Source organism: Dreissena polymorpha, chromosome 5 (genome assembly GCF_020536995.1).
Source record: "Dreissena polymorpha isolate Duluth1 chromosome 5, UMN_Dpol_1.0, whole genome shotgun sequence".
Classification (NCBI taxonomy): Eukaryota; Metazoa; Mollusca; class Bivalvia; order Myida; family Dreissenidae; genus Dreissena; species Dreissena polymorpha.
In genome coordinates this window covers 33608598-33633462 of record NC_068359.1, presented here as the reverse complement: position 1 = coordinate 33633462, position 24865 = coordinate 33608598, and the positions used below count along the sequence as shown (strand labels likewise).

Genomic DNA, 24865 nt, shown 5'->3' with positions numbered 1-24865 from the left:
CAATCTTTGCAGAAGAAATGTTTTTCTGTCAGGGCTTCAACCCTCGTTGCTTCGGCAAGGAGAAAATCCACCAGAGCAGTCTATGATGCTCGTTGGAAACTCTTCTCCAATTGGTGTTTTCGAGGGAAAATTAATCCCCTCAATCCCTCTGCTAGACGAATAGCGGATTTTCTCATTTATCTTTTTGATGATAAGAAACTTTCTCTTAGTTCCATCAAAGGATACAGATCTATGATTTCGCATACATTGGCTTTCACTAAGTCTTCACAAGTCTGTGCTGATCCAGCTATTTCAGAACTTGTTCGAGCTATGGAACTTAGTCGTCCTGTATCTCGTACACTTGCTCCTAAATGGGATTTAGCTTGTGTGCTTGGTTCGCTTATTAAGGCTCCCTATGAACCTCTTGATCAGGCTTCATTACAATTCCTAACATGGAAGACCGTTTTCCTTCTTACTATGGCTTCAGCCAAACGGAGAAGTGAAATTCATGCTCTTTCTATCGAGGATAGTCATCTTCGTTTTGACTCTTCTGATGGTTCTGTTACATTGTTATGTCAGTCAGGATTCCTTGCTAAAAATCAACTCCCCTCTATGGCTTCCAAACCCTTCAAAGTTCCAAGTCTATCTAGAACTTGTGGACATGAAGATGATGATAGACTCCTTTGCCCGGTCAGGGCTTTGAAGTTCTACCTTAAAAAGGTAAAGTCTATTCGAGGTTCTCGCAAGAGACTTTTCATTCCATTAAAGGGGGGGGGGCGATGTGTCTGCGGTTTCTATTTCTCGTTGGATAGCCTCGACTATAAGGAAAGCTTATTCTTCTCTTTCATCGAGGGATTTATCCCTGTTTAAGATAAGACCGCATGAATTAAGAGCTCTTTCGGCTTCGTGGGGTTATATTAATCAGACCCCACTATCTGAAGTGCTTCAAGCTGCTTTCTGGAGGAATTCGACCGCCTTCTCCTCTTTTTATCTTCGTTCTCTTGAGTGCCAACAAGACAATTTGTATAAGTTGGGTCCTCTTGTAGTGGCTCAAACTGTAGTTTCTTCTATGGCGTAAGTACACTGGTGCCATCCGAGAATTAAGTACTATACTGTACTAACAAAGATTATAAGAGGACGTGATTCTACTATCTCTGGCTGTAAACCCTCTATATGGGTTTTGCTGTGATGGGAAAAAATATGCGAACCTTCCCGCCGCAGCTGCAAAATCAGCTAGAGATAACAGGTAACGTATTTATGATATTAAAACAAATTTTCTTAAGTAAAATTCATTTTAATTATTAAATACTTACCTGTTATCGGTAAGTCCCACCTCCCACCCCGCTCATCGCCTTTTTATGTTTGCGTAAAGGAAAGATGAGTTGTGGTTCTTGATTTCCTGTTTGGTTGCATTGTACTATGTTTAACTTGATTTGGATTCTTATAGAGGTGGACGATTCCCAGCGCTTGAATATTTTCCGGATGAAATAACTCCCTTGGAAGGGGTAAGCTAGAGATAACAGGTAAGTATTTAATAATTAAAATGAATTTTACTTAAGAAAATTTGTTTTAGTGTTTTATGGCGACATCTTATTTAATGCCATCAATAAAGATTGCTGCAACTTGTTTTTATTGCTTTAAATGTTACATAAATCCTTCAATACATTTCAATGTTTAGTTCACTAAGTTCGCCAAGTACTTGTAGCAAAATATTTTTGTAATTTATGTTTGGAATCCACATTTATCATGCTGTCATGATGAAACTGAATGTTTAACTTGACAAGATCTATACCAAGTTAAAGTCTAGGTCAGATGCATCCTAAAACTGGATCATCAGATCAAATCCTAGAAAATCCTTGTTTTCACTCTAGAGGCCACATGTATGACTCAATCTTTATGTAATTTGGTCAAAATGTTTGTCATAACAATCGCTGACAATTCTTTAAGACAGGATTTTAAGGTTATTATATTTTGATGAAGTATAATTCCATGTACAAGGTATATGTATCATAGATTTCATCAACTTTGATTCATGTTGACAATGTATCAGATCTGTAAATAACCTGTCTTTAAAGCTCTTGTAAGTAAAAACTTTGGCTTATTTTGGCATTTACAATGATTCCTTTACTTTCATCAAATTTTATTTATTTACCTAAGTTATTTTGTGTTGTTTTTAATGATTGATTCAAAGCAATGGAAGTTTAACCATGAAACTTTTATAATGTAGAAATACTCATGTATATTGCCCAATTTTCTACCAATTTTTTTTAAACATGTGTTATTATTATTATTGATTTATTACTGCCTGGTTCTCTTGCAGATTCCTGTGTTTTGAAAGGGACCATTCTCCATCTGTCCGAAACATTGTGATTCCTATCAGAGATGTTGTAAAAATCACCAAAGTAGGTTTAACAAATTTTGAAACGTTTAGGGTCTTCAAGTAAATTTTGTAAGTTTACAAAAAAAATTAATACAGCTTTAAAACTGGAAACACATAAGGGTCACTGAGTATGAATATCAACTATAATTTGATTGTGGTATATATATATATATATATATATATATATATATATATATATATATATATATATATATATACATACATACACATATACGTTCTGAACTAACAGTCTGGTGTTAATCTCAGTTGAGTACTTAAAAACAACATGTTATAATAAATTTTAAATTTGTAAAATAAAAAAAACTCTCTAAAGGTCATAATGACTTTATTTCATATGCATAATTACAAAATCCTCAAATAGGCTTCTCGTTTGCTACGATGTAGGTTTAAGTCCCATTTTAATTATATTCCCATATTCATCTTTGCATAAATTTATTAAACCATGACATTAGAAAATAGTTTATCAAAGTCGGGCTATAATTTGAAATATACCGTACATTCGCGGTCATAAGTCGACCTAAAAACGCTCCCACCCTGCGTGTGGGGCTAAAAATAGTAGCAGGGGTTATCCGAAAAATTCTGATGAAGCAATAACAAGCACATAACAACTTAAAGTTGATGAGTCCTTGATTCTCACATAAAATCTGCATGTTTTCCTGGATTGTTATTTAAAGCACATGTTTGTTGGGTACAACAAAAGAAATATCATAGACATTTGTCAGGGAATTGTAAATATTCCACCCTTTAAGACTAACACCCACCTCTTGCGTTAGCCTTGGAAGACAGCACTCGGGTGCAATATTTACTATTCCCATCAACAGCTTAGGATATTTATATAATCAATAATTAAGAATTTATGGTTGTGATGAGAGAAAATGTGAATACCACACAATAACAAACGTTAGTTTGGGAGGACAGGGTTCTCGGGGAATCTGAAATCCCACTTAAACATAAGCATTCTGCCATGTAAATTCACTGTCCTTTGAAAGTTTTAATTAAATGAGTGTAACTGTGCCTTATGTCAATTGTATCCATAGTATAGTAGTAGTATAGCTACAAACATAACCACAAGTGTGACTACTGTCAACTGTTTATATTGTATTATTTTGTATTTCAGATTAAAGTCAATGAGCGTTTGCCCGGTAAAGGCATGTCAATACAGTTAGACATCTGTACTGATGGTACAAGTAATGTAAGTACACCCACTTGTAAAGTGTCATTCCATATTAGATTGTTCAGTTTGCACAGGCTAATCAGGGACAACACTTACCGCTTTTATGGTATTTTTTCTTCAAAACAAGTCTTTTCTAAGCGAAAATCCAGTTAAGGCGGAAAGTTTCGTCCCTGGATAGCTTTGGACAACACTTTACATACATAAATGTAATCCATGCATGAACCATTTATGATTGTTTATTTCAGTTTATATGTGATTTTTGGGAAAATATCTTTTCAAAGAAATTTTTTCATTGTTGTTCAGTTAATCTCATTATGCCCCCACAAACGAAGTTTAGGGGGGTATATAGGAGTGAGCTTGTTGGTCGGTCTGTTGGTCTGTCTGTCGGTCCGTATTAAGTGTCCGCTCTCTGATTCAAGTTGTTTTCATCAGATCTTCACCAAACTTGGTTTAGTTTGTTCAGTTAATATGCCTTCATTGTTGAGAGAAACATTTTATGTGTAAAGGAGGATGTTTAATGTTTCTAGAAGTTATTGCCCTTTGATTATAATGGCCTCACTTTATTATGGTTACGTAAAGTCCTTTCTGGCTGTTCATCATCCAAACATGTTGATGTGTTTCTTTTTTAACGTCAAAAGCATTTAGCCTATTAACTGTAAACTATAGCTCTGCTTTAAGGGAAGTGCACTTCATATAAAACATTACTGTGCACTTTATAATTATGCCCTCCTTCAAATAAACTGACATTTTTATAGTTACTTTGCTTTTTACTGATCCAGTGCAGTGTGAAACAGGTCAGTTAATTAACATTAATATAAATTTGCTACCCTGCATCACACTGTGTGGGGTCAGTAAGAAGCATGTAACACAATTATCTTATCCTGTACCCTTCAATTCATTCTCCATCATCAACATTGTAACAGGAAAAAAGTTTGCTATTCTGTATTATATAACTTCGTCTTGTTTACATCTGTTACATAATACCTTATTTATAGATTGTCCAAATTTTCATTATATTATTCAAAATCCTTTTTAACACTCTAGAGGTCACAATTTTGTTTCAGATTTTATTAATCATGGTAATATTTATTTTTGTAAGCAAAGTTTAATGTTTGGTAAGGGGATTCAACTCAAAATATAGGTCACCATTTCAAATCTTACAAAAACAAAAACACTCCATACGCCAGAGTTTTGGTTCAATAATGATGAAACTTGACCAGGATGTTTGTCTGGTCAGTATCTAGGTCAAGTTTTACATTAGGTAAACATGGAATGAACCCACTCCTCTCAGGTGAGCGAACTAGGGCCATCTTGGCCCTCTTGTTTCTTGATATCTAAGCACTGACCACTGTACCGTCCTTTAACTGGATGATATATGGCAATTGTCAACAATTGCACTCTTTCCACGCTTGCCTTATGTTTGATACATGGCTTCTGTTGTATATGTTAGGGCTTTTGGAAAACAAAAATGCTAAATATTTGCATTTTAATAATGTATATCTTCTGTTTCTTAATATTCTGTACGGAAATTGCTCCATTTAAAATTAATTACAAATGTGAAGGAAGTGAGATATTATTTGAGAAGTGAATTGCTTGTTTTTAAAAGTTGTTTTCTTTGCACAAACATGTGCATGTCAGGTTTGACAGCTGACATAATTGTTTGCTGTCGGATACACTATCTTATATTGTCTGAACATAAAATGTAAATGACAAACAAATTTCACACTACATCTATGAAAGAATGCAGACAACGCGTACTGAAAGACACCACACTGTTTTGTGTCTTGAAAAGTTTTTAATAATAATTTTAGCTTTTATTAAAACATCAGATTAGGACTTAATTGAGTTTTTCATGTATTCAAGGTTAGGCCACATTACATTTCCATGTGTGTCTTTGGCTGACACTACTAGACAAATGAACACCGCCATTTTTTTTCAAAATAAAAACAACATAGCGCAAAGCGTTATAACAGTCTATGTCGTAAAATAGGTAGGCTAAATTTAACTTTATCATTAAAGGAATATGTGTGCAGCAAAATTATTGCTGCAGGCGTAAAATAAAAATATTTTTATTTCGTTTTAAGATTTTTAGGTGAGGCAAATCCGACGAACATTTTAAAAATTTGCTGGGGCATCAAATTGTGCAATTTGATGAGCGCACATCTACTCAAAAACTATGATGAAACTACGCTGGTTTTAGCCAGGAAAGAGACTTAAAAGTACCGGTACTCTGTTTTATGGTCAAATTTTACTGCTGGGTGTATTTGCTCATAATTTCACAATTAAATGGACATTTTCACGTTTCGGTAAATTGACAAAATTGAAAAAAAAAGTTCAGATTCACCAATGTTAGTTATTATTATGATATTTGCGAGGAAACAGTAATATTGAACATTTACAATTGTCTAAAATATCCATTTTATGCATGTCTTTACGATTTAAAAACCTGGAAATTATCAAGCGTTACAAACGCCAAACAATTGAATAATTTGGAGAGTTCTATTGTAATCGTTATATTTTATGACATTATGAGGATTGCTTATATAAAGTAAGAATACACCACTTACTATGTGAGCACGGATGGCTGAGTGGTTTCAGTGCTAGACTTTTACTCCAGGGTCAGTGGTTCGAGTCCATTTGAGCATTACGTTTTGTCTTTCTTTAATTTTATTCTTGTGGTGTTTTAAGCTCTACTGGCCGAATTCCGGAAGAGCTTATGTCACGGTGTGGTTTCCTTCGTCCGTCCGTGCGTTAGACTTTTTCTTGTTTACGCAATAAAGTCCACAGTTTTTATCTGATTCTTTTCAAACTTGTTCAGTGTCTTTATATTAATGAGGACCCGAACCCTATCAAAAATTGGTTACATTAGTGTAAATAGTTCAGAATTATCTCCCCTTGAATTTGAGAAAATTGTGAAAGAAGGCTTGTTTACGCAATAAAGTCCACAGTTTTCATCCAATTATTTCACTACTTGCACAGTGTTTTTATCTGAATGATGAGTCAAACCCTATTGAAAATGAGCAATATCGGAGTTATAAGTCCAGAACTATCTCCCCTTGAATTTGAGAAAAAAATGAAAATTCAGTTTTTTTATGTGATAGTCCAGAATTTTCATTCAATTATTGGCAAACTTGCACAGTGTCTTTGTATCAATGAGGAATCAAACCCGTTTTAGCTCATCTATTTTTTGAAAAAAAAAAAGAGCTATTGTCATCACCTTGGCGTTGGCCTTTGCGTCGGGGTCCAGTTAAGTTTTGCGTTTAGGTCCACTTTTCTCAGAAAGTATCAATGCTATTGCATTCAAACTTGGTACACATACTTACTATCATGAGGGGACTGGGCAGGCAAAGTTAGATAACTCTGGCATGCATTTTGACAGAATTATGTGCCCTTTTTATACTTAGAAAATTGAAAATTTTAGTTAAGTTTTATTAGCTCCACTGGCCAAAGGCCAGCGGGGCTTATGTCATGGTCCTGTCTCCGTTGTGTGTGCGTCCGTGCGTGAGTCCGTGCGTGTGTGCGTTAACTTTTTCTTTAAACATCTTCTTGTCCTAAACTATTCGTCCAAATCTGATGAAATTTCTCAGGAATGTTCCTGTGGTGAACCTCTTTCAAATTTGTTCAAATTATGCCCCTGGGGTCAAATTTGACCTTGCCCCGGGGGGTCAAAAAATGGAAAATTTGCTTATATAAGGCCTATTTTGTGCAAACTTTATAAATCTTCTTGTCCATAACCATAAGGCCTAGGGCTACCAAATTTGACCCTGCCCCGGGGGGTTAAAAAATTGAAAATTTGCTTATATAAGGCCTATTTTGTGCAAACTTTAAAAGTCTTCTTGTCCATAACCATTGGGCCTAGGGCTACCAAATTTGCCATGTAGTGACATCTTATAGTCCTCTACCAAGTTTGTTCAAATTATGCCCCTGGTGTCAAATTTGACCCTGCCCCGGGGGTTAAAAAATTGAAAATTTGCTTATATAAGGCCTATTTTGTGCAAAGTTTAAAAATCTTCTTGTCCATAACCATTGGGCCTAGGGCTACCAAATTTGCTATGTAGTGACATCTTATAGTCCTCTACCAAGTTTGTTCAAATTATGCCCCTGGGGTCAAATTTGACCCTGCCCCAGGGGGTTAAAAAATTGAAAATTTGCTTATATAAGGCCTATTTTGTGCAAACTTTAAAAATCTTCTTGTCCATAACCATTGGGCCTAGGGCTACCAAATTTTGTATGTAGTGACATCTTATAGTCCTCTATCAAGTTTGTTCAAATTATGCCCCTGGGGTCTAATTTGACCCTGCCCAGGGGGGTCAAACAATTGAACATTTGCTTATATAAGGCCTATTTTGTGTAAACTTTAAAAATCTTCTTGTCCATAACCATTGGGCCAAGGGCTACCAAATTTGGTATGTAGTGACATCTTATAGTCTTCTACCAAGTTTGTTCAAATTATGCCCCTGTGGTCAAATTTGACCCTGCCCCGGGGGGTCAAAAATTTGAAAATTTGCTTATATAAGGCCTTTTTTGTGAAAACTTTAAAAATCTTCTCGTCCATAACCATTGGGCCTAGGGCTACCAAATTTGGTATGTAGTGACATCTAATAGTCCTCTACCAAGTTTGTTCAAATTATGCCCCTGGGGTCAAATTTGACCCTGCCCTGGGGGGTCAAAAAATCAAAAATTTGCTTATATAAGGCCTATTTTGTGCAAACTTTAAAAATCTTCTTGTCCATAACTGTATGGCATAGGGCTACCAAATTTGGTATGTAATGAAATCTTAAAATCTTCTACCAAGTTTGTTCAAATTAAGCCCCTGGGATTAAATTTGACCGTTCCCCAGGGGTCACAAAATTGAACATATGCTTATATTGGGCCCATTTTGTGCAAACTATAAAAATCTTGAACATAACCATTGGGCCTATTTCTACCAAATTCGGTAGGTAGTGACATCTAATAGTTCTCTACTTAGTTTGTTCAAATTATGCCCCTAGGAACAAATTTGACCTTGCCCCAGGGGTCACAAAAATGAACATATGCTTAAATAAGGCCTATTTTGTGCAAACTTTAAAAATCTTCTTGTTCTTAATTATAGAGCCTAGGGCTACTAAATTTGGTATGTAGTGATATCTAATAGTCCTCTACCAAATTTGTTCAAATTATTTCCCTGGGCTCAAATTTGACCCGGCCCCAGGGGTCACAAAACTGAACATATGACGTTTACCAGTGGAGATTACTGCGGCCGTTTGGCTGTGACCAACAACAACATCAACATCTTGTAAACATGAGATAAAACCCTGTCATTTAGTGCCATTTTAGGTCAGATGGTGACTGCTTACAAAGGCATTGAAGTAAGAACATGTGTTATGAATGTTTTTCTTATAAACTGAAAAAAGTTGGGTTTTATTTAAATATGTCGAAAGTGACCATATATCCGGATGAAAATATTTTGGATGACATGTTAATTTCATGTCTTTTTTGTAGTGTTAAAACCAGTTTAATAATATATTATTGATTTTAAAAACACAACTTCCATGAACATAATTATTTCAAGGAAAGTCAATATATGATACTGCACGGTAAACTCAAACTTTGTATCCAAGAGAAGGTGTTGAAATTAATGAAGTGCAATGCTCTTAACTATCGTATATGCTGCTTTTTAATAACTAATGATTCATTGTTCCATTTGTGAATCGTGATTGATCATGAATTGTTGAAATGATTGTCAATTGCTCAACAATCCATGTATATTTCTGACCATTTTATAATTTTCTTAATACAAGTTATGAATTGATCTTAGAAGTCAAATGTATTACTTAATTAAATACATTTATAAATATAAAGAAATAATCTTTAGATTATCATAATATTCTCAGGCCTGTTGGTCTTAGGGACGTGTGGGTTGATGAGCAATTTCTCCTTTTATCACAATTATTTCTACCCTACCTGATCATTTCCTTCATATTCCATTTTAATTCAATTGACGTCTGCAACCTCTTTCAAATTGGGAAAGTCCAAAATGTTTTGTTTGGTAAAGGGTTAAGGCATTTTGATTCCTATGGGTCTTGTGAATCTGTTTCAAATCAAATGCGTAGATTTGATCTTCAGCATCTAAAAATATGTGAAATAGAAAGAACGACAATATCTTTTGGAGAGATAAATGTACCTACGTTATAAGCAAAGGACCTGTGCAACAATTCCCAGGCTTTTTTGTCTGTTTAATTGACACGATGGTAACTTTTTCCATATATATAAAAATGCTCACCCTTCCAACTTTAAGCGCCCAGTGGGACGAGGGATAGAAAGAGAAAGTCACATGCTTGAGTACATTTCAACCCATGCGCATTACACGTTTTTTTCGCAAAGAAAAAACAGTGGAGCGATACAGGGCCATCATGGCCCTCTTGTCCCTTAAGTATCAAAGCTATTGCTTTCATACTTGCAACACTTACTAACTGTCATAAGGGGACTGTGCAGGCAAAGTTATGTAACTCTGACTGGCATTTTGATAGAATTATGTGCCCTTTTTATACTTAGAAAATTGAAAATTTGGTTAAGTTTTGTGTTTAGGTCCACTTTATTCCTACAGTATCAAAGCTATTGCTTTCATACTTGCAACACTTATTAACTATCATAAGGGGACTGTGCAGGCAAAGTTATGTAACTCTGACTGGCATTTGGACGGAATTATGGGCCCTTTATACTTAGAAAATTGAAAATTTGGTTAAGTTTTGTGTTTTGGTCCACTTTACCCCTAAAGTATCATAGATATTTCTTTCATACTTGGAACACTCGCAAACTATCATAAGGGTACAGTAAAAGGACAAGTTGCATAACTCTGGTTGTCATTTTTACGGAATTATGGCCCTTTTTTGACTTAGTCACTTTGAATATATGGTTACATTTTGTGTTTCGATCAACTTTACTTCTTAAGTATCAAGGCTATTGCTTTCAAACTTCAAATACTTTCATGCTATCATGAGGTTACTGTACCTGGCAAGTTGAATTTTACCTTGACCTTTGAATGACCTTGACTCTCAAGGTCAAATTATTAAATTTTGCTAAAATTGCCATAACTTCTTTATTTATGATTAGATTTGATTGATACTTTGACTAAACTACTCTTACCTGAAATACCACAATAGACTCCACCTAAACCATCCCCCGTGACCTCTCCCCCCCCCCCCCCAATTTTTATATATTTTTTTTAAAGATCATCTCACAAATGACCACCACACCCTCACACTTTACCCCCCCCACCCCCCCCAATTTTTTTTTTTTTTTAAACGGTTAAAAAACACAAATATTAATTTTAATTATTTTATTTTTGAAATACCGTCCAACCATTGCACCCAAGAATCCCCTCACACCCACCCACCCCCCCCCCCACCCCCCTCCCACCCCTAATTTTTTTTTATGCCCCCCTTCGAAGAAGAGGGGGTATATTGCTTTGCTCATGTCGGTCGGTCTGTCTGTCGGTCTGTCGGTCCGTCCACCAGGTGGTTGTCAGACGATAACTCAAGAACGCTTGGGCCTAGGATCATGAAACTTCATAGGTAGATTGATCATGACTTGCAGATGACCCCTATTGATTTTGAGGTCACAAGGTCAAAGGTCAAGGTCACGGTGACCCGAAATAGTAAAATGATTTTCGGATGATAACTCAAGAACGCTTTTGCCTAGGATCATGACACTTCATAGGTGCATTGATCGTGACCCGCAGATGACCCCTATTGATTTTCAGGTCACTAGGTCAAAGGTGAAGGTCATAGTGACAAAAATCGTATTCACACAATGGCTGCCACTACAATGGACAGCCCATATGGGGGGCATGCATGTTTTACAAAGAGCCCTTGTTTAAAAAAAAATTTTTGCATTTTTTTTCGCATTTTTGGAAGATAATGTAATAAATGTCCACACCCCCACACTATACACCCCTCTTCACTCCACCCCTCCCTCCTTTGTTATTGAAATTGAGAGTCCCTTCACCTTTTAAAAGAAAATAGATGAGTGGTCTGCACCCGCAAGGCGGTGCTCTTGTTTAAAAAGTGCTATATCGAAGCAATAAGTCCAGAATGACTTCCCCTTGGATACGAGAAAATGTTGAAATCCCGCTTGTTTACGCAATTAATTCCACAGTTTTCATCTAATTATTTCCAATGCACAGTATCTCTATATCAATGAGGACTTGAACCCTATGGAATATGAGCAGTATCCGAGAAATAAGTACACAATAATCTCCCCTTGAATTTGAGAAAAAAATTCTTGTTTGCGCGATTAAGTACACAGTTTCCATCTTATTCTTTCCAAACTTGCACAGTGTTTATAGCAGTAGAGCGATTCAGGCCCTCATGGGCCTCTTGTTATTAATGGAGGTATTTAGTTCCTATGTCTACATTTAGCAATTTTAAGCTTTTAATGACAAACTTAAATACACGCCAAAATCTGTGAAAGGTCTCTTTAAGTACATATCTCTGTACATACCTTCTTACATCCCAAAAATGTTGATTTCATGTACTCTTTTGCTAGTGGGTGAAGTTTCGGCAGCTGATTTACCGTAATATGTAGATGATTGTAAAGAAAGGAATTTTGGATTAAAAACATTAGGGCAGACATTTGACCCTTTGACTTTACGGTAGAATATCTAGTGGTTTGTGGATGGTGTCCAAACATGTGTCACCGGGGCATCAGTGTCTGTGACACATTTCTAGTTTACTTTAAAGTATGATGGCTGAACATATTTATGGTTGAAAATTTCTGTGCTCTCCGTGCCTTGGAGGTAGAAAATAATTGTTCTTGTTTTTATAACGCAGGTGTTACGGTTTGGCGGTATTTTAAGACGTGAAGACATGGTCAACGACATAGAACATTGTATACAGTCTTCCAAACAGAATGAGGCACAGTCTGGGGATAGAGTGAGCCGAAAAACATCTGATTGGTCTTCAACTGATCATGTGACCAACTTCACGTTTGGTGCTTATTATGAAGATTCTGAGTGATGTAAGGAAATGAAATAATATTATTGTATGTTTTGAGTTACGTATCTTGTATTAACATTTCGGAATGAACTTATTTCATATTAAGTACTTGTTTGATAAGGGATACAAAATATTTTTTGTCAATCTACATCACCAAAATTAAAAAATGGGAGATAGATATATGTGCATTTTTATAAAGTTATTTTTATGAAATACTTGCTTGTGTTGTTCTTTCCATTTAGCTGGTTATTATTTTGTTAAATGTTAATCATCAGTGAATTCCTGTTATTATGTGTAAATGCTCATTTTACCATTAGGCAATTTGATGTTGACTTCAATGCCATTTCAGCGACTGTGATTATGTGTATGGTGATTTATATTTCACTAAATTGTTTTTATTTATATGATATGTATACGCAGATATTATTGCTTATATCAATACCAGCTAGTTTATATGGGCTGTGCTCTGTGAAAAAGGGGTTTAATGCATATGCGTAAAGTGACATCCCAGATTAGCCTGTGCAGTCCACACAGGCTAATCAGGGACGACACTTTCCGTCTAAACTTGATTTTTGCTAAGAAGATAATTCCTTGAAACGAAAGATATCATAAAAGCAGAAAGTGTCCTCCCTGATAAGCCTGTGCAGACACCCATATACATGTTGTTCATGTTCTACCTCTTCTGCTGATGCATCACTAAATTAATATGAGCCTTGATCTGGTAAAACGGGGCTTAATGCATGTACGTAAAGTGTCGTCCCAGATTAGCCTGTGCAGTGCACACATGGAAAATAGGGACGACACTTTTGGCCTTCACTGAATGTTTGGTAAGAGCAGACTTCCTTTAAACAAAAAAAATTGCTATAGTTGTTAAGTGTCATCCTTGATTAGCTTGTGGACTGCACATCTACATTAAACCCCCAATATCTGTCAGTCTATGTATATCAAAGGTATAAAATTAATGTTGCCATTAAATGAAGTTTGTTATGATGAAATCTGTTGCAATTTTTTTAAGTTGTATTATTTTACCTACATTTCAACGACATGCTGTTGGGAAGGTTACATGCATTAGGACACGCCTGTGTAAGCGCTCAAAGTGTGCAGGGGGAACACCCAACATTTGTCACATCTTAGGACAGCCCTGATGTTTATGGATTAGTCCTCGACAGGTGGTTTACGCAAATTAAGTTTTTAGACTGAAAATGTTTAACCTTGAAAGTATGAAATGTTTACCATGAAAAGCAACTGGAATTATTTTGATATTTAATTCATTTTACATATTAACGAGTATAAAAGTAACAGAATGTAGGGCAATTTAAATTCAAAAGAGCATGTTTGAAATAATTGTTAGTCTGACTTGATTTTCATGGCCACCCTATGTCATGTGTTAACACTGCGTTTGCACAAAATTACTTTAAATAAACATTCTCCGGTCATAATAAATTGGTATTAATATGTTATCTGTTTAGATGTGGTATTATACATGCACATATGGAACACATGGAATGGAACATTGACTCACTCTTACAGTATAATTAAAGTGAATACAGCCCAGTCCTGTGTTCTTCCATAGCATGTACATTGGTGGCCTGTATTCTTTAACTCTTTCAGTGCTGGATCCGAATTTTGAAGGCCTTTGAAAACAGTTTGTATATATATATATAGTGGAGCTATCCTACTCACCCCACCGTCAGCGTGAACGTGCAAATGTTAGTTTTCGTACTACCCCAAATATTTTCTTTGTCCCTTGACATACTGCTTTCATATTTTGCGTACTTGTTTACCAACATGACCCCAACCTATAAACAATAGCAGACAACTATATCAAGCATTTTGTCATAATTATGGCCCTTTTTCCACTTAGAATATGCAGCAAATGTTAAAGTTTGCGTACTGCCCCATTTATTTTCATTGTCCCTTGACATATTGCTTTCATATTCTGCATACTTGTTTACCAACATCACCCCGACCTAAAAACAAGAGCAGACAACTCTATCAAGCAAATTTTCATAATTATTGCCCCTTTTATACTTAGAATATGCATATTATTGATAAATCTATGTTAAAGTTTGCGTACAACCCCAAATATGTCCTATATCCTTTGACATATTGCTTTTATATGTTGCATACTTGTTTACCAACATGACCCCAACCTATAAACAAGAGCAGACCACTGTATCAAGCATTTTTACATAATTATGGCCCCTTTTACACTTAGATAACTGAACATTTTGCTTAAATTGCCATATACTTCTTAATGTATGATCACATTTTATAATTACTTTGACATAAACAACACTTACCTGAATACCACAATGGATTCCACCCAAACAATACCGCACGCCCCTTCCCAGAATCCCTCCCCCCCCCTTATAATTTATTTATTTAATTTTTAACATAAATTACCCCCCCCCCCCCCCCACATTATACCCCCTCTCACCGCCCCTACCCCCCCCCCCCCCCCAAAAAAGGTGTTTTTTTTCCTTTTTTTATTTTTGAAAGATGATCTAATAAATTATTAAATATAAACAATTTCCCGATGATGGCTTACGTTTATAACATCAAGCACTCGAATAGTCGAGCGGGCTGTCCTCTGACAGCTCTTGTTCCTTATATGGCTAAATATGGTTATAGTAAAACCTTGTTAACACTCTAGAGGCCACATTTATAGTCCAATCTTCATGAAATTTGGTCAGAAGATTGGTCTTAATGATATCTTGGATAAGTTGGAAAATAATTATGTTTGCTTGAAAAAAAAAAGGCTTCTAAGGGGTGGGGCATTTTTCCTTATATGGCTATTGTAAAATCTTGTTAACACTCTAGAGACCACATTTACTGTCCGATCTCAATGAAACTTGGTCAGAAGATTCATCCCGATAATATCTTGGATGAGTTAAAAAATGATGCTGGTTGGTTGAAAAACATGGCTGCCAGGGGGCGTTTTTTTTTCTTTTCTTATATGGCTATAGTAAAACCTTGTTAACACTCTAGAGGCCAAATTTATTTTCCGATCTGTCCCAATAATATCTTTATCTCAGGTGAGCGACTTTGGGCCTTTCAGGCCCTCTTGTTTGAAAAAAAAAAATAACCTATTGTCATCACCTTGGCGTCGGCATTGAAATTATTTAAGTAACAACTGCATTGTTGCTGAATGCATTGTAGCCTTCCGTCCGTGCACAATTTTTGTCGGGCTATTTCTCAGCAACTAATGAAAGGAATTCAATGAAACTTTATGAGAAGCTTCACTACCAAGAGGAGATGTGCATATTATCAGCTGGTTCTGGTCGGATGATTTTTCACAGAGTTATGGCCCTTTGAAATTTTCCATTAACTGTACATATAGTGCAAATCTTGTCTGGGCTATTTCTCAGCAACTAATGACCGGAATTCAATGAAACTTTATGGGAAGCTTCACTACCAAGAGATGTGCATATTGTCAGCGGGTTCTGGTCGGATGATTTTTCACAGAGTTATGGCCCTTTGAAATTTTCCATTAACTGTACATTTAGTGCAATTCTTGCCCGTGCTATTTCTCAGCAACTAATGACCGGAATTCAATGAAACTTAATGGGAAATCAGCGGGTTCTGGTCAGATGATTTTTCACAGAGTAATGGCCCTTTGAAATTTTTAAAAAATAAATTCTTGTCCCCTCAACTACTGTGCCCTCAAGATGTTTCCTTTTATCTGAATATATAGTGCAATATTGTGACAAAAAACACCTTTGGGGTGCATCACCCGTCTCCGACGGTGTCTTGTTTTATTAAGTATTATTACTAAAAATAAGGTAGGAGTGTCTCAAAGCGTAAATTCTTTGACATATTTCCACTTTCAAAATAGTGTTTACATGTATTGCTGATGGCAGTTTTGTAGAATAAAAATAAATATGCATGAACTGTTGACATTTATTACCATAGTCGCTAAATTTAGAAGAAACAATAGCATTAATGAGATTATAAGATCCTCTGAAAGTGATTTTTTTTAATGAAACAATGATTATACAACATATTACAACAACTTAATTGTTAACGTATTGTAATTCACTTGTGAAATTTATTCTTATTCATATATTTATAGTAATAATTAATTCATAGTAACAAAATACATGAAATTGTTATGACGTTATGAATAACGTTAACATATATCTTTCACTGTAATACATTATAATACAATGACACATGTTCAGAATGAAACACATAATGACGCTCCTTTATGCATGCTTAATCTATTATGTCAAATGGAATTTGTTCTTTGTTCCTCCCATGAATCAGAATTCTCTTATTAAAACCCACTTCACCTAGCATAAAATATTGATGAGCCTCACTATAGGAAAACTAGGCTTAATGCAAAGAAGTAAAGTGACATCCCAGATTAGACTTTGCAGTCCACGTCAGGGACATCACTTCCAGCTGTTGTGGAGTTGTTTGTTTAAAGAAAGTGTATTGTGAACAAAAAGTCCTCCCTGATTAGCCCGTGCAGGTCACAATCTGGAACATCACTACCCACATGCTTTAAGCTCCCTTTTCCCAGAGTGTGGCTCAGATCCATTGCACTTTGAAATAAACAGAACACATATTCAAAGATAAACTTGGAACAAGTCTCAATCCATGTCTCCATGGCTACATTCAACTAAAGTAACCTGTACCCCAGGCTACACTCCACTAAAGTCACACTAGGAACGTGACGCATGATCATCCAGGTAATGTCTATCTGACATTGAGCAGATTCAGTCTCTCATCCTCCTCGTGTTGGTGCGGGTCCTCATACTGGGTGAGGTCAAGGGTCAGCACGTTGCTGATCACACAGTCTCCTTGCTGCAATAGATACAACACAATCAGTCACCTTGCTGCAATAGAAACAACAAAAGCAGTCACTTTGCTGTGATAGAAACAACAAAAGCAGTCACTTTGCTGCAAATATACAGAAAATTCAGTCACTTTGCTGCAATAACACAATCAGTCACTTTGATGCAATAGACACAACTAATCAGTCACTTTGCTGCAATAGACACAACACAATCAGTCACCTTGCTGGAATAGACACAACACAATCAGTCACCTAGCTGCAATAGACACAGAACAATCAGTCACCTTGCTGCAATAAACACAGAACAATCAGTCACCTTGCTGCAAAAGACACAGAACAATCAGTCGCCTTGCTGAAACAGACACAACACAATCAGTCACCTTGCTGCAATATACACAGAACAATCAGTCGCTTTGCTGCAATAGACACAACACAATCAGTCACTTTGCTGCAATATACATAGAACAGTCAGTCACCTTGCTGAAATATACACAGAACAATCAGTCACCTTGCTGCAATATACACAGAACAATCAGTCACTTTGCTGCAATATACACAGAACAATCAGTCACCTTGCTGCAATAGACACAACACAATCAGTCACCTTGCTGCAATGGACACAACACAAGCAGTCACCTTGCTGCAATGGACACAACACAAGCAGTCACCTTGCTGCAATGGACACAACACAATCAGTCACATTGCTGCAATAAAAACAGAACAAACAGTCACCTTGCTGCAATAGACACAACACAACGAGTCACCTTGCTGCAATAGAAACAGAAAAATATGTCACTTTGCTGCAATACACATAGAACAAGAGCTCAGTGAATGGCAAGGTAGAGAAAAGAGGGTTGAAAAAAAGCAAACCAATTTGTTGACGAGTTGATGATCAAAGTGAAAAAAGATTTAGATAAAAATAACTTTTTTAGCTAGATTGCATCAAAAGCCAATGGCTTATTAAAACACTCTTGGTTCTGTTTCCTGGGAAGAACCAGTACTTGATGTCTTTGGAGGAGATCTAAATGACGCTCCAACAATATAGATCGAACCTTTGACCTAGACAGACACAATATCCAATACGCCAAGGCGGCTCTTAGTGCTCAGTGAACAGCAAGATAGTGGAAAGAAGGTCGAGAAAGAGCAAACAAATTTGAACTGACTGCTTGATATTAATTGTGCAAGTAGATTAAAAATCGAGTTGAATAATTACCAGTCCATGTTTAAAAGGTAAGCAATCCTAATTGTAATGTGAATGCATTACATAATAATTACAAACGGTCTTGAACAAAGGTGGGACAATATTCCTTTATGTGTAGATTATTAATCATGTATGCAGGTGCAACATTAAAACATACAGTTCCACATTGTAAAAGAAATGTTATTTCTTTACGTCTATTTAGCATAAAAATATAAACCACTCCAAAGACCAGAGAGGACATGGTCCTTTCCAGTGCACCCACCTCTGGATAGATGCCTATGAGGGCGTCCGACCTGTTGTAGAACTCCTCCTTAAGTGAGATCACAATGCACTGGAAGTGGGTCTGTGACTCCTCTCGGATGTAGGCAGCCACCTGCATCAGCAAAGAACGTATCAGCTGTGTCATGCGAAAATGGGTCTTATGCCAAATGCGGCCAGGGTAGCTCCAGACAAGCCTGCCCATCTACGCAGTCTGGTCAGGAACTACACTGTCCGCTAATGAGACAATAAAATTTTGCGTGACTGATGCGCAGGCTGGTCTGGAGTTTCACAGACCGCATATGGCATAAGACCCATTTTTCACAAGATAAGGGTCATACACCAATACTGTATAAGTCATAAAGCATAACATGGAATTTTATCCATTCCAAACACAAGACTGCTTTTTACACTACAGGGTGCTTATTGAAATGATCATCGTCACTGAATGCCACTTAATACCTTCGTACTGAGCGAATTTTAAAATGTCCATTTATTACTCACATGGTGTAGTCTCGGTGCAGATTTTATAACATTCAAGAATATTGACCTTATATTTGTTTTGATTGCTCCAACATCTTTATGATCCCCTTTCTTATGAGTTAAGAAATAATACAAGATATGTTTGTTAAACATTTATTCCCCCTACTTGGAGCAAGTTTGTCCCTGTGATGTTGACCCTTTATTTCTTTATGTTAAAAATATTAGATGTCATCCTTTGTCCAAACTAAACAACAATCTACTGGAAATAAATTTGATTGCATGAAAACCCTAGATACTGTATGGACGCAATTTTTATGTTTAAAGCATATGACAGCTTTATATTTGCATTGTTGACCTCAAATCAATCTTTTTTTCCTGTCAAGTAGCATAGAAAATTAGATTACCATAGGTCAATTCCATGATACGAGCCCAGGGGTGTCAAATGCCCAAAATCTAAAATCCTGAAAATAAGCCTTACATGTGGGGGGCCAGTGCAAAAAGAGTATTGATAATTAATTTAAATATGATAACTATGCAAACAATATGTCAAATTAAAATAATTTAAGTTTAAAATGACATTTTGTGACAAAAGTCTTTAAATACCAGAACAAAAATCCTCTAATTTAAATAAATATAAAAAACAGTTTTTGAGAGCCTAAATCCTGATTTCAGGAATAATCCTGAACTTTGACACCCCTGGAGCCCATGTGAACTTGACTTTTGACCTCAAACTTTATAGGTGTCTTTCTTTCCACCCACGTAACCACTTTATCAAAATATAGAGCAAAACCAAATGTTCAATTCCATGTGACCTTTACCTTTGACCTAATGACTTCATTATCAATATGCGCCCTCCCTTTCACCCATATAACAACTTTACCAATTTCTATTATCACAGGCTGACCGACCTACCAGAGCAATACAAGTCATGTGAATGCTGTTCAAACAATAAACCTTAACTGCAACAACCGCTTTCAGGCATTCATGATATTAGGTCAATATCATTTTGCATGCGTATATGCAGCCGCTTAACTACTATTAATGGACTATATACTTATAGAATAGTTTTATTTGTTGGAAGTCTTGGATAAAATACTATAATTCAGTGCTCAAGCTAGGATTTGTAAAGGGAAGGGGGCAATCTTTTGTCAAAAGGGCACTTTTGAGTGCACAATTTTTTCTCTAAAGGGCACTACTGAATAAATCAATAACAATGTAACAATATATTTATATATTATAATGTGTAAATGTTATTGTGCCAGGTGTGGAATTTAATTAAAGAATATATACCTGGACAGATTAAAGGGGCAGGGCAGAGCTGGGCCTGGGATCGGCAGGACGCGGCTTCAGAATGGCAAGGCGGAGCACCCATTCATTTAGGCCTAGCTGGAGCACTTATAATTAATATTGCATGACACAGTTAATATACCTTGCCAATGTTTGTGTTGTCCAATGCAGCATCAATCTCATCCAGTACAAAGAATGGGGCTGGCTGATAGCTGAAATATATTTCAATATTATGCAACGTCACCAATATTTCATGGGCCTTATCTACAATTTGTATGCCTGTCACCTGTTCACATGGGTTTCTTTAAACATACTTAACATTGTGATTTTAAATGTACTTCTATGATCAATTTGTATTGCTATACCCATGATTTGTTACACTATTGCCCCAGACCTTACTGATCTGAATCTTCTAAAATCTTACCACACATTATAATGGGTCTGATTGGCTGATCTAATTTGAAAGGGGAAAAGAGTTACATCAAAGATCAACTTTCACTTTGTTCTAGAACTTGCAATGTTAAAAGAACAAGCACATTTGTTGAATTGATATCCCCGGGCATTGATATATATATATATATATATATATATATATATATATACACCCATGAAGATTCATGTTGATATCTTATACATTCTGAGATATAGCCCTTACACAATTTTGTGACAGACAGACAAATGGACTGACAGACAGAAAACACACATTCAATTTCCCTTCGCCTTTTGGCAGGGAATAAAAGTCCTTGGAAAAAATAAACTAATTTGTTTTGAATATATATACAAAATCTGTATCTAAATGTTGCAAGTTTGGCTGACCAAGCCTGCCAAACAAAAGATGGTTTGCTCAACATGTCTGTTTCTTTTTTTTGAGCATCTCTATAGTCTGTAAATGAAGTCAAGGTATAACATGTGTATATGAACAAGCAATGATTAAGTCAAGGTATAATATGTGTATATGAACAAGCAATGATTAAGTCAAGGAATATAAGAATTCCCAAATGCAAGCGACCACTATAAACAGAGCTTCGAAAGGGAGATAATTATCATCAAAAGCACCATACTTTAACAAACACACCCCAAACGTTCATTTTTCAAGATAGTCCCCAATGAAATGCACCAAATTGTTGCAGACATACATAGGGTATAGGAAATAATCAAATGTACGAGCAATAAGCCAAGTTTCACCCAGAATGAGGCTATAATGTTTACCTGTGTATCGCAAAGAGCAGTGCCAATGCGGCAACAGTCTTCTCCCCTCCGGACAGGTTGTCCATGGGCCGGAACCTTTTCCCAGGGGCCACACAGTTGTAGTTGACCCCATCTAGGTATGGCTCCTCTGGGTTCTCTGGACCTAGGAATGCCTGCGCTGACTGGTTACGCGCCAGAGACTGAGAAAACGTTCCAAGAAAGCATGGCTTATATTTACCTTAATAACATCAGATTGCACATGTCAAACATGTGTGTGAAAAATGTTCTACAAGCTCTGAAGATCTTTTGTTGAAAATGGTTTTATAAGTTACTTGTATTGTTATGTCACCATTTAGTTAGGTCATTGAATGTATGAAAGACTCCAATTGTAAAAACAATTTACAACATTTAACCATAACTTCACTAAAAAGGATACTTAATTTGCTTTTTAAACTATTCATGCTTATGATTTTCAATTACAGTAACAACCTACCTTGTATATCTCATCAATTTTGTTGGACACATGCTCGAAGCAGTGCATGAATCTGTCATATCTTTCCTTGCGTATCTTTTCAAAGGCCTGCTTGGCTTTCTTGGCCCGCTTTCTTGCGTTTTCAAACTCTTCTGAGGTTTCCATTAGCCTTTCTTTCACACCATCCAACCTGATGAGAGCATAAGAGGCTCATACAGTAAATTATCCTTATAAAACTGCTTAACCCTGTACTCCTTATAAACGCATTTTGACGCATTTGAAGTACTTTAGAATATCAAATTAAAAGTCCTTTCTGAATATATTAAAGTTTGAAAGGCTTCATTTCCAACTCTAAGATAATGATGAGTAGCAAACAGCATAAAACCTGAACAGACTGCAGGCTGTTCTGGTTTTATGCTGGTTGAAAAAGCCATTCTTACTTTGCTTCTAATGGGGAAAGGGTAAATATATGACAAGCGTCATGCAAAAATAGGTCTTATGCTGTCAATTTGGCTGCAGACCAGCCTGCAAAAGGTTTGGGGGTCTTATTAGTTTAAAACCTATTTATGTTATCTCGATTGCATCCAAAGCCTCAGGCTTTTTGAAACACTCGAGTAGTCCGATTCGTGGGCCTAGAACTACCGGTAGTACCGGGTGTCTTGGGAAGATCTAAAGAAAGCTCCCCTTGTGGGGATGGAACCCTTGACCTCCCGATTGCTAGGCGGACCACATCCATTACCTGGTGGTCTCATTAGCAGACAAGGCAGCTCCTGATCAAATTGCACAACTGCTTAGGTTGGTCTGGAGCTATGTGGACTGCATATGGCATAAGATGCATTATCGCATGACACAGGTGATATGTTTAACCCTGTACCACTTAGACATGTATTTTCACGCATGTGTAGTCCCTAAGAAAGTTACATCTAATTGAAAACCTGTCTAACTATATTCAAGTTTTAAAGGCCTCATTTCCAACCCTTAGATACTGATGAGCAGCAAACAGCATAAAACCTGAACAGACTGAGAGTTACTCGCAGGCTGTTCTGGTTTTATGCTGGTTGCACATAGCCATTTTCACTTTGCTTCTGAGAGGGAAAGGGAGGGTTAAAAGTATTGATAACCTTTCAGAGGCATCTGTTATACAACATTTATCATTTGTGGTATAACTACGGTAAACATACACAAAATACATATTCACTCTGGTAAAGAAGTGTCTACTACATTATTTATTGATCCATTAATAAATATGAATATTTCTTTATTTTAAATCTGTTTGAACAGATAATAGATATTAAACACAGACATAATGAGTCAAGCTACTTTTTCCTTAAGATTATATGACAGTTTCAAAATAATTTCTCAGCATGTGGCTGTTTGAATATAAAATTAATAATTAACACATACATAAGTCAACCTTTGTTTAAAGTTATTGTAATAGTTTCAAAATATTTCACAGTATGTGTTTATTCACCAAGGCATTAAGGACATTCTACTTACTTTTCCATGGCTTTCATATTGGGGGCATTTATTCTTTGTAAAGTAGAGACCATATCGGAGACACCCTTAGTTAGGTTTTCTATGTGCTTCTTCACTTCTGAAGCGTCTTCAAGCTGCAGATGAAAATATTTTATTAAAATTGTAATTTTACTATAGCACTCATTCAGTAGTTGACAAAATAAAGAGAGCAATTAATGATAATTTCTTTGAAACACTCATTCTGATTTTACAAAAATATGAATCATTTATAACTGCCATAGCTTGAATATACTTAAAGACTGATTACCATGTAAAACAATAACTACAAGAAGGTCAAAGGACATTGGCTGCTCACCTGAGACCCAAACGAACTGAAATGATTGATTTTAACCCAGAACCATTTTAAAACTCGGCAGAGATGTAATTAGAAAATAAAATTAATCATCTCATCAAGTTTCATTGCTTGATAAAAAGTGTGACTTAATGTAAGCTAACATTAAGTCACTGAAGATTTGTAAGGAAAACTTCAAGCCTCCTGACATCGATGGCTAAGGACTGGAACCATTTTAGCTTGGGAAGAGATACCACAAGACCCAATGTTCTGACAATGTTTCATTAATATTTGAGCAAAAAAAAGGAACTTTGAGAGTGGGAACCAGCTTTTTATTTAATTAGACACAGTGATCTAGTTTTTTTTACCTCACATGACCCAGTTTTGAACTAGTACGGATATATAATTGGGACAAATGTTCTCACCAAGTTTCATTAAGATTGGACAATGCATGTGGCCTCTAGAGTGTAAACGAGGCAACTTTTGATGACACCAATGCACAACATAAACAGAATTCACAAATTAATTCTCACCATGACCAAGTTGTGCTCAGGTGAGCTAAAAGTGTGCATTAGCTGAACTCAAAACTGTAGGTAATATGAATAAAGTCAGCAAAAAACTAGCTCCTGCATCTGAGCGTTCTAACCTCTTTGAGATTATCATGCAGTTTGGTGTTATCTATGATGATAAGGAAACAATATTCCCTACCTTGTGCATACGACAAAATACTGAATTTAACAAGAGATGTGTTTGTCAGAAACACTATGCCCCCTATTGCGCCGCATTGAAATAAAATTTAAGTATATCATTTGGCAGGTTGAAAAATTACCTCCCTT

General features: G+C 36.2%; 1 protein-coding gene across 1 annotated transcript in view; it reads right to left on the bottom strand.

Moving 5' to 3' along the window:
• Window positions 1–16420: 16420 nt before the first annotated feature.
• The window catches only part of LOC127881279 (structural maintenance of chromosomes protein 1A-like), a 48294-nt gene continuing 39849 nt past the window's right edge, over window positions 16421–24865 (bottom strand). The window contains exons 23-28 of the mRNA XM_052429028.1: window positions 23720–23832; window positions 22244–22412; window positions 21772–21950; window positions 20705–20774; window positions 18797–18907; window positions 16421–17341 (exon numbers count right to left, since the gene is read on the bottom strand). Of these exons, the coding sequence (XP_052284988.1) occupies window positions 17234–17341; window positions 18797–18907; window positions 20705–20774; window positions 21772–21950; window positions 22244–22412; window positions 23720–23832 (750 nt within the window). The 3' untranslated portion in view covers window positions 16421–17233. The remainder of the gene's footprint in view (window positions 17342–18796; window positions 18908–20704; window positions 20775–21771; window positions 21951–22243; window positions 22413–23719; window positions 23833–24865) is intronic.